The 11,085-nt window shown below is 35.6% G+C and overlaps 2 protein-coding genes across 2 annotated transcripts; one reads left to right on the top strand and one right to left on the bottom strand.

The window, feature by feature from the left end:
- Window positions 1-939: 939 nt before the first annotated feature.
- LOC147495340 (uncharacterized) lies at window positions 940-1,689 on the bottom strand. The gene has a single exon (XM_086568364.1). It carries the CDS (start codon window positions 1,687-1,689, stop codon window positions 1,006-1,008), a length of 684 nt encoding a protein of 227 aa, XP_086424490.1. The 3' UTR covers window positions 940-1,005.
- A 3,332-nt stretch (window positions 1,690-5,021) lies between these two features.
- Window positions 5,022-10,828, top strand: LOC147495339 (uncharacterized). Its single transcript, XM_086568363.1, has 2 exons — window positions 5,022-7,398; window positions 10,307-10,828. Exons 1-2 carry the CDS (start codon window positions 5,104-5,106, stop codon window positions 10,670-10,672), a joined length of 2,661 nt encoding a protein of 886 aa, XP_086424489.1. The 5' UTR covers window positions 5,022-5,103; the 3' UTR covers window positions 10,673-10,828.
- Window positions 10,829-11,085: the final 257 nt, after the last annotated feature.

The raw sequence follows: 11,085 nt of genomic DNA, 5'->3' as shown, positions 1-11,085 counted from the left end.
TTAAGCTGCCTTTCTTGAGTCTGCTACGGTGCTACGCTTTTTTTTTTTGTTTTACCTAACCATACTTCGGCTATGATATGAACTGCATGTTTGAAGCTCACGAGCTTTCTTTTAATAGCCCATATATAAAGAATTTAATTATCTCACAAGTTACTATACTGCTATGCGGCATTAAAAAGTGACATTTACTTCTCACTTGTCAGGCAGTTCTTTTAAATATCCGTAAAATTGTTTTTGGTGATTCAACGTAGGATTTAGAGCATCTCCAATGGGGTGTAAACCGCATAGAGTGTAAAGTTTACACCCAAGTGTAAAAAAACTCTTTCCATTAAGGGTATACAGTAGGTAATAGGGACGCCACTTTAAGTGTAGTTCGAGTTTAAAATCAATTTTTTTTTACACTTTTCTGTTGGAACAATAGAGAGTGGATATTTATGGGATGTACAATAATTTGCAATTGGAATTGTAAAATCCTAATGGCACCTAGGTGGAACCTATACAGAGGTGTAATTTTACACCCTTCATTGGAGATGCCCTTACCCGAATAAATACTTTTCAAACAATGCACTATGATGTTTTGTTGGCAATGGCGAAGGAAAACTTTAGCTGATGAAATGCAATAACCGGCCAAAAGCTCTCTGAGTTCGAGCTCACACATGAGGGAGTGGATTTAGAATGATGGAAAAATGAAACTGCTAATATCTAGAAACAGTGAAATTTTGAAGGATTGTTTTTCCGCATTGTAAGAGAAATCAGTCTTCGTGATTTGTCTGACATCACTAAGTCATTGGTACTATGCTTAGGCTAGATGGCTTAGGTACTACATGAGATAATCCAATTGAACATTAGGCACATTTTGCAGTTAAGTACAAGTAGTTATGATTGAGCTAGACTTTAGTTTTAACTTTTAAGAAGCATCAGAAATTTAATGGTGTTTGATTATATACTCAATTTACATTTCTGAATTCTGAGGTGTGAAGACGGGAACTTATGCTCATCGTTTAGCTAGATTACAGTCAATGGAACGGACCAGTCAATGCTCTGGTGAACTCTATCCCTGCTCGACCTTTTCTTAATAGATCCAGAAACTCGTCTTCCTTCACTGAATGTCATATGTGCATCTGCACCAATGTGGGTGATCCTGTCTTTCAGGACGGAATCATGTACAGATAATATCCGGGTGATCCTAGAATAGTGCAATGAGTTAGCTATCTGTAGAGCAGTGAAGCCCTTATTTGTTTGTGCCTCTGCATCAGCTCTGTTCTTGAGAAGAAGTTTAATCACCTCTGCTTGACCTGACTCCGTAGCACAGTAAAATGCTGTATAACCGTCTTTGTCCCTTGCTTCTATGTTGACACCCTTCTCGAGTATTGCTCGGACTGCATTGAGCTGCCCTTTGAATGCTGCTCGGTGCAATGCAGTCCAGCCATGCTGATCTACTCCATTGATCGAAGCACCATTGTCAAGTAGCCAGTTAATAGCACGTTCCTCTCCCTTGTGTGTTGCTTTACATAGTTTGTCCCCAAGTCTAAGCACATCAAACAGAATTGTGTGACCAGATTCAGCTGCAACATCATAAGCTGCCTTACCAAGATGATTGCAAATTTCTTTGTTCGCCCCCTTCCGTAGTAATAGCTTCACCATGTCCTTATCGCTTAAGCCGCCGCTAGATGCAATGTGTGTCACCATTAGTATTGCTAATATTGGCTCTTGCACCGCTAGCCAACAACAGCTTTGCCAGTCTAAATGATGCTCTTCTCTTTGCAGTAATGTGTATTTGTGCACCCATCCTCGTGAGAGCATCCGGCTCGGCTCCCTTGAACAAGAGTAGACTCATGATCTCGGTGTGTCCACCTCTCGGCTGCTAAGTGCATTGGACTCCATTTCAAGAACTCATATCTTATGGTACTATCAGGGCCGGCTCAACCATATAGCAAAGTAGGCCTCCGCTTAGGGCCCCCCTATAATATAATCCAGCCATTGCCCACTATTGCCACTATTGTTTTTCATTTATTTTTAACTGTTGGATGAACGTTTTTATATTGGTAAATTGGAAACCATAAAATCATGTTAAAGTTCTTAGATTTTTGTTAAACTGTTAGATAAACTTAATTTTTGTTAATTCTCTTCAATTCTCTCCTTCTAACAAAAAAATAGCACACCTCCATAACTAATTAAAGTTCTTCATCACCCCATGACAAATGATCAAGTATATATACGCTAACAATTCAATCTTACCTATATCATTTTTTTGCCTTCTATATGATTTTTCTCTATAATCTCGCTCTCTCTCTCTCTCTCAATGTTTGTTTTATTTGGTGTAGAATTATTTTGCATTCTCTCTCTCTATATTCGCAATTCTTTGTTAAATAAATCTATTGAAGTTTCAAATTTGTGCGAAGACTATTCAAGAAAGAAAAAAGATAAAGTTTGGATCATATGAAATAACATAAACAAATCAATAATATGTTGTGAGAAAAAAAATAAAAAAGATGTAACAATTTTTATTTGTTAAAGTAGTGTTAAACACTTAAACTACTTTGGTTCTCTCGTCTTCTCCAACAGAAAATAGCACACCTCCATAACTAATTAAAGTTCTTCATCACCCCATAACAAATAATTAAGTATAACACTAACAATTCAATCTTACCTATATCATTTTTTTTTGTCTTATATGATTTTTCTCTATAATTTTTTTTTTCTATATTTGTTTTATTTGGTATAAAATTATTCTGCATTCTCTCTCTATTTGCAATTCTTTGTTAAATAAATCTATTGAAGTTTCAAATTTGTGCGAAGACTATTCAAGAAAGAAAAAAATATAAAGTTTGGATCATATGAAATAACGTAAACAAATCAATAATATGTTGTGAGAAAAAAAATAAAAAAGATGTAACAATTTTTATTTGTTAAAGTAGTGTTAAACACTTAAACTACTTTGGTTCCCTCGCCTTCTCCAACAGAAAATAGCACACTTTCATAACTAATTAAAGTTCTTCATCACCCCATAACAAATAATTAAGTATAACACTAATAATTCAATCTTACCTATATCATTTTTTTGTTTTCTATGATTTATTCCTATAATCTCTTTTTCTTTCTATATTTGTTTTATTTGGTGTAAAATTATTCTACATTCTCTCTCTCTATTTGCAATTCTTTGTTAAATAAATCTATTAAAGTTTCAACTTTTTGTGCGAAGACTATTCAAGAAAAAAAAAAAAAAAAAGTTGGGATCATATGAAATAATGTATGCAAATCAATAAGATGTTGTGAGAAAAAATTAAAAAGATGTAACAATTTTTTTTATTTGTTAAAATAGTGTTAAACACTTAAACTCTTTCGGTTCCCTCGCCTCCTCCAACAAAAAGTAGCACGCTTCCATAATTTATTAAAGTTCTTCATCACCCTATAACAAATAATCAAGTATATATAACGCCAACAATTCAATCTTACTTATATCATATTTTTGCCTTTTATGGTTTTTCCCTATAATCTTTCTTTCTTTCTTTCTATATTTGTTTTATTTGGTGTATAATTATTCTACATTCTCTCTCTATTTGCAATTTGTTGTTAAATAAATCAATTGAAGTTTCAAGTTTGTGTGAAGACTATTCAAGAAAGACAAAAAGAAAAAGTTGGGATCATATGAAATAACGTAAACAAATCAATAAGATGTTGTGAGAAAAAAAATAAAAAAAATGTAACAATTTTTATTAGTATATATTAATCATAGAAGATTTCATATTCGAACTTTGCTTAGGGCCCCGATTATCTTTAGCCGCCCCTGCAGATGAGAGGTGTGAACACTTGATGACAGATTCAACGGTTGTGGGACTAAAAGGAATCAAACTTGGTTCAAGAGCTGACCTAATTTTTGCTTCTTAATAATTCTATTTGGTGGAAGTAACGTTAAAAAGGAAAAACTTTGCTGTTAAGATGTCACTGTTATTACTACTGACTCAATTCTGTAAGTGGAAATTTTTTGTCTTCAAAATACTTCACACGTTTTAGTTCACGGTTCACACACGAATAGTAATTTTGATGTGGTAGTAAGGTCAACTTTATATTGGACAAACATATCTACTAGAAAATGTCAGGGCTATATTTCCGCAAATCTAAGAAATTATTAGCATGGTGATGATGTCAATACAATTACTCTCTCGATATTTTCAGTCATTGTGGCATGAGTTTGATGCATTTTGTGCGTAATTGGCTCATCATTATCGAAAAAAAAAAACTTTGAGACTCAAAAAAAAACTTTGAACGAAGCGTCAAACTAGAATAAGACCAAAACATCTTTATCAAAACATAATCACATCGAGTCCAATGGCTCTCTATCCCTTTAAAAGTAGAATTTAAATTCAACAGATTTTTACTTCTCTATCATTAATTTCCTCTTTATACATACAAAAATTATTTTCTATCTATTTTTTTCTGTGGATATAGATTTTACTCTCTATACGTATATATGTAGAAAAAATAGAGAGAAAAGTAAAAAATCCTTTCAGATATATACATGTAAAAATAATAATAATAGAGTAAAATATGTTGACTTTAGCTCTATTTTATTGACTTTAGCTATATTTTATTGACTTTAACACTACTTTTAAAGAAATAGGGAGCTATTGGACTCAGCCTTATAGAAAATATCCAGCACTAGTCGACAACAACAATGTTCTCAACATTTAAGGCCTTTCACTCCGGGGCATTTATTTATCATCTCAGATTCTCAGTGGACAAATCAGTGTTCTCCTCATTTTTATAAATTAAATTATAATAACCCGCGGGCCCAAGTAGCCAAATCAAACAAATTAGATTTACACGCAAGTACCCAAAAGAACAGCCCATAACCCCCCAACTACAAAAAACAGCTGGGTCCTGGATTATATCTGCAGGCAAGCCTGACTTTGCCTTACAGCTGGCAATATCAAATGGGCTTCTTCACTTTGGGCCGGCCCACAAAGTTACGAAATATTCCGGATTTCGACATCCTGAAATTATTTCGGTCGATATATAATACAATTACAATATTACCCTTGTTCTTCTCCCTCCCTCCCTCGGCAAAAACCCTGGAGTAGAAAATTTGTCTCATCTTAAAAGATGAACTTCTCTGAGGAATGGAAGTCTTTATGGACAATAAACTCAGTATACTCACCACCTTTGCTAATAACAAAACCATCCTCAAAACAACTTGGTCCACTTCTCTTCACACCATCACCTAAACCCCAAACCAAAACCACCCTTTTATCATCACCTTTTCTTTCCTCTCCATTCACTATCCCTCCTTTCTCCTCCTCTTCAAAATCACATTCCCAACAACCCCAAGGTAAAAAAAACAACAATTTACAGCTCCTTAAATGCTCAAAAACTGATTTTTTACTGTTTTTTCCAACTGGGGATGATTTGAATAGAGTGGGCTTTGTGAAACTGGTTTGGAATGGATCAAAATTTGATATTTCGGATAGTGATGATGATTTAATGACGACAGAGCACGAATTCGATGATGGGCTTTGTCAAATTTCTGTTTCTGCAGTTTCTGTTGATGATTTTGAGGCAATAGGTAATTCTGTTATTGGTTATTTATTGGCTTCTTGTTTGGATACTGTTCATTTGTATAGAGTTGAAATTAGGAATAGTTATACGGATTTTGAGAAACCAGTTTTGGCTTATTTGGGGTCTAACGAGTTTGATTGTAGAGTTGTGCATGCTTGTTGGAGTCCACATTTGCCTGAGGAGTGTTTAGTTTTGTTAGAGACTGGGGATTTGTTTTTGTTTGATATGGAGGGTTGTGTTGTGGCTGAGGAATTTCCAGTTGATTTGGAAGGGACTAGAATTGGTGTTTTGTTGGAACGTTTTGATTTAGATGAAAATGAAGAAGGGAAGGAGAAGAAGGATAAATGGTTGAGTTGTGCATTCAGTTGGCATCCTCGGATTTTTATAGTTGCTTGTTCGACTACTGTTTGTCAGGTTGATTGGAGGTTTGAGGAGAATGATGTGAGTGTTTTGGTGAAAGATGACATGTTTCATTTGAATAGTTCGGTTGAAGATAGTCAGTTTATTGCATTTGGTATGGCTGGTTCTGATGGTTTTCATTTTGCTGTGGCAACTGAAAATCATTTGTTCCTTATTGATATAAGAAGACCTATGATGCCTGTATTGCAATGGGCTCATGATCTTCATAAACCAGATTACATAAATGTGTTCAAGTTATCAGAGTTGCGGACAATGAGAAAGGAAGATAAATATGAGTGGGCTTCTGATTCTGGTTTTGCTATATTGTTGGGGTCTTTCTTGAATTTTAAATTCTGTATTTTCTGCTATGGACCCCCTTTGCCTGTTGCAGATGGATCTGTAGCATTACAAGTCTCAAAATTCTGCAACTCTCTTTATGCGTGGGAGCTTCCTTCAGAGCTTTCCGTGCTGGGTCGTCAATGCAGCTGTGGAGATTGCCTTTTAAGAGAGGATCTTTCTAATGAGGCGCTTCCTGAGTGGAAAAAAGAAAGGGTTTTGGGGTTCTCTATTCTTGGTGGAGACGTCTCAGATCGACATCCAGAATCAGATGGTTGTAGTGGGTTCACGTTGATCAGGTTGGTGTCATCTGGGAAGCTTGAATTACAGAAATACGTTGCCTCCTGGGATTCCATGTGTTGGAAGTTAGAGAGATCAAGTGAAAGATCCTCACACGTTGATGATTCTCTTCTCAGTTTGTTTGTTGATCAGCCATATAGATTCCCTAGAAGATTTAGGTACCTGCGTATTGACTCTCTTCTTGGGTATATGAACGGTGATCTTCCCAAAGTTCTGATGTCTAAAATGAAAAAGTCTTCTCTTTTTCACAGTGAAAGACCACCATTATGCACTCAGGACAGTTATGATCTTGTATCTGATATTTTGAAAGCTGCGGGTGTTGATCGCATTGGCTTTTGTCCTAGAATTGAAGATCTTCTCAATGGCATCAGCTGTCCAATGAATATGCATGAGATAGCTTCTAGTAGAATGTGGGGCGGCTTAAATGTGGATCTCTTACAGTTGGCATTCACTTTTTACTCAGAGCTTACTGGAGTTCTTGTAGAGCATAGGAAAATACCTTTCGAAGCTTTGGATATTCCAACACTGCCCCAGTTGCCGCCGTTTTTTTCGAAGAAGCCTACAAGCAGAAGCAGCAAGTGGAAGCCTCGGTTACGTAATATTCATGTGGGTCCTGTGCTTCCTCTTCCTTATCTACTCACTCTTCAAAAAGTCGAGAAGAAGAAGAATAGTTTGGTTTTGGAAGAGGAAGAAAGTGAGTCCTCAGCTGAGGATGAACTAGCCCAGCAATGCAAAAATGTCATGATGGTAGCTAGTAAGACGACTTCACCAAAATGTCATTCTGAGCCCAACAATTGTCCTCCTCCTGTTTATCATTGCGGTCAATTCTAATTTCTAAACAAAAAATGAATATTTGAAATATAAATATCTCAAACATTCACTTCGGCTCAATTGTCTAAAAACCTAAAGCTATGGCGGGGTGAATACAACACAGGTTCAAAACCTAAAACCCACATCATGTAAAAATCTTAACAACACAAATAATCTCCAAAATTTCTTTATTACTTTATACAAGTCTTTCTTCCATCCCAATACAAACATAAACAAACTTTAAGAATACTGTGTCTTCAACATTGTATTTCATGTCATATGAAAATGTAACCACCACGTTATTACATCCTTCCAAAAGATCATACCTAATAAACTAAACTCCTCAGATCGCTTCCTCGGCGAGAATCCCAATCACACGCGATGATTCCATCACCTTTTTCCACTTATGTTCCTTAAGAACACACCTTCGTTACAAAAAAACAAAATGAAAACAAAGGAAATCAATATTTGGTATGATTGAGACTAAAAAATATAAACATTTCAAACATTTTACTTATCCAATTCACACTTTAAATCTATCATAACCTAATCATTCTCAACTTGGAAGGCAATTGGTGTAGTTCGTCATTTTAACAGAAGATAATTTCTTCCCAAGCAAAACTTCCATTTTATTAACCTCCATTTTATTAACTCATTCTAATAACTCCCTTTTAATATCTAAATAATTAAATTACACTTACCGATATCCGGCCAGATAAGGGTAGGGGCCGTGCGTCCACTGACAAAATGTTATTAAGTCCTACCCTCCTGCAAAATAAAGTTAGAACTTCTAACATCCGGCCGATATCCTATGGGTATTCAAAAGTAAACCCAAGCACACTTGCAAAATCAAATTAATTTCTCTTATTAATTAATCAATTACTTTTCTTATACACATATTTTTCACAACCCATGTACCTTAGGTCATTCCATGCCACATTCAAGGAATACCTAACCTTACATTCCCAGACACACTCAAGGAATACAACTAACTAAAGTTTAGGCGATACCTTAGTTATATACAGGGTAGTCCAAACAATCCTGGTCATTCACAAGACATTCAATGAATACCGGGTCATTAAGTACAAGCACATTCAATGAATGAATACCCCTATATAACGTTAACGGGCCATTTATGGCACATTCAATAAAATGCCCACCTAACATATGACATCAATGCGGTCATAAACTAAATTCTAAAAATTGTATGTAGAGAGTTCTAAAAGAGGTGGTAAATTGTTTTTAACGATTATTGAAATTTATTGTATTTATTATTTTGGAGAACGATGAAATATCTTGATTCACGTATTTTAGTTTTACGCGTTATTAATTTTTCATGAATGTCAATGTCTAAGTTTGTCATAACGCCAGTATATCATAAAATACCGCACAATCACATATTAGTTAATACACGCATTACGCACGATATATAGAAAGGTCTTAGCCTAAAAGCCAAGCACGTTAATAGTCCTAGACTTATCCTATTAGGACCGAATCATAATTTTAGGAAAAGTCAAATTTTCGGGTCAACTGGTCAAAGTCAACCCCGGTCAAAGTCAAAGTCCACTCGTCGGTCGGCCGGTCAAAGTCGACGACGCCAAGGGTCAACAGCAAGTCAACCAGTTCAAACTTATCTAACCCTAAAAAAGCCCACTTCTAAAGCCCAAAGTCTAATACAAAACCAAATTTGAAAATCTATTATAAGCCCATCGATTTTGGGGCCCAAGCCCAAAATCGGTTTCTATGTTTCATCATCTTCTCACCAGTTACCACCACCACCGACCACCAAAATTTTCCCGCCACCCACTCCCATTCCGGTAAGTCGGTTAGACTCCCCATAAGAAACCCAACAACATTAATGAAAACAACAACCTCAAAAGATGAAAATTCAAACTTCATCACCATACTAGATCTACAAATCGAATCGCCATTAATGGCTTTTCCTAAGCTCCAATTAATGGCCCATATACATTCCAACATACAAACAAACATCAAATCCAAACCAAACAGTTCAAACGATTTTAAAAATGCATAACCCCAAGTTCCAAGAAAACCCAAATCGCGAACGCCATTGACGATGGCTCAAGCTTTCTCCAAGCTTCAACGCCTCTTCGCCATCCCCACACACACAACCCAACAACCATTCAACTAACAATACGGACTATCAATACCATTTCTTTGTTTGGCTTTAGCCGCCAAGAAATGAAAATGTATATTCTTTCACCAAAACGTGACCACCAAAAATTCGACTTAGCCATCTATTAACAAGAGGCCTAAAATCGATTAACTACCCCGCTTGTTATCAAGGTTCGAGACAAATTCGGAGACAGAGTTTTTCTTCAATCCATAAACATGAATATAAACCGCTATCGCTAAAAAGAATACAATACTAAAACTAAATCAAAAAACACATTGCACCATTTTCCAACATCATTGAAATCGACAACTACTTGAGAATTTTATATAAAATTCAAATGAAAATATCTACTCAATTCGACGTTGCCGCCGTTTTTTCGAAAATCTCTCTTCGTCCAAACAGGCTCAACCTCTCTTCCAAAGAAAATTTCTCTCTGTGGCTTCCATTTTCATTATTTTTCTTATTATTAAAAACCCTATTCTTCAAAACGATGTGTTTATATACTTTGGTCCCAAACCCAGTTCCCAAGTGGACTCCCTTCTTCAAAAACTAGCCCCATCCAAAAATGTCATGATGGAATTTAATTTTTTAAAATAAACAATTTATTTAATTAATTAAATAGAAAAATACATATAAAACAACGGGGTGTTTATTGCAAATAAATGAAGTAGGGGACAATTTATTTAATTTTTTAAAATAAACAAATAAATAAAAATACATATAAGGTCACAGGAGCATTGCAAATGAAGTAGGGGAGAATTGTGTTAGGTCACAGGAGCTAAAGCCCTTGTTCTTTCACAAACCTTGTGCCTCTTCAGAGAAAATCAGACCCAGAGTGGACTCCACGCCACAAAACCGCTTTATGAAGATGAGAAGTTTGATACCTTCATTTCCCGAACTTCTGAGAAAGTAAATTCTTCCGATACCTTGAAGGAACCAGTCGGTTTAGATTTCTTTGATGATATGTGTCCAGTCAAGCTGAACTTTGATTTCCCTGAAATGACATTTGGGGCCAAGGAGTTGAAAGGATACAAGTCATTGAAAAGGCAATTTTCAAACTGGTTGGATGACAACACCCAATATAAAGAGTTTTGTAGGTCACTGAAAGACTCAAAAACGGGATCCCTGATCTGAGGATGTGTGCGGTATAGAACTCTGAGAGTTTCATGAAGGTCCTACTTTTCCTTTTTGCTTTTCAACCATGTAAGCCGCGTTATTAACACTAACCTAGATGTACCAATGTGGAAGATGTGACCTCATATTTGTTCATATAGAAAATTTTGCTGTAAATCCCTTTTTCTTCTGGCAGATACATGTCACATGACTTGTCAAGCTTGTACTCTTCTATCCCCTAGATCTGAACTTGATAAATACTTCTGTTTAGTAATTTCCCTAGTTTGATAAAATTAAGTGATTAATTTTCGGTATGAACTCTCCCATTAGTAGCTCATTAAAGGTCTAAACTCTAAAGAGACTGGAATTGGAAAGTCTTATGACTCTCATTACCGGTTCAGCTACCCTATTAATTCTCTAAGGGTTAGCACTGT

This window comes from Coptis chinensis, chromosome 6 (genome assembly GCF_015680905.1).
Source record: "Coptis chinensis isolate HL-2020 chromosome 6, ASM1568090v1, whole genome shotgun sequence".
Lineage (NCBI taxonomy): Eukaryota > Viridiplantae > Streptophyta > Magnoliopsida > Ranunculales > Ranunculaceae > Coptis > Coptis chinensis.
This window is presented reverse-complemented; position numbering and strand designations above follow the sequence as displayed.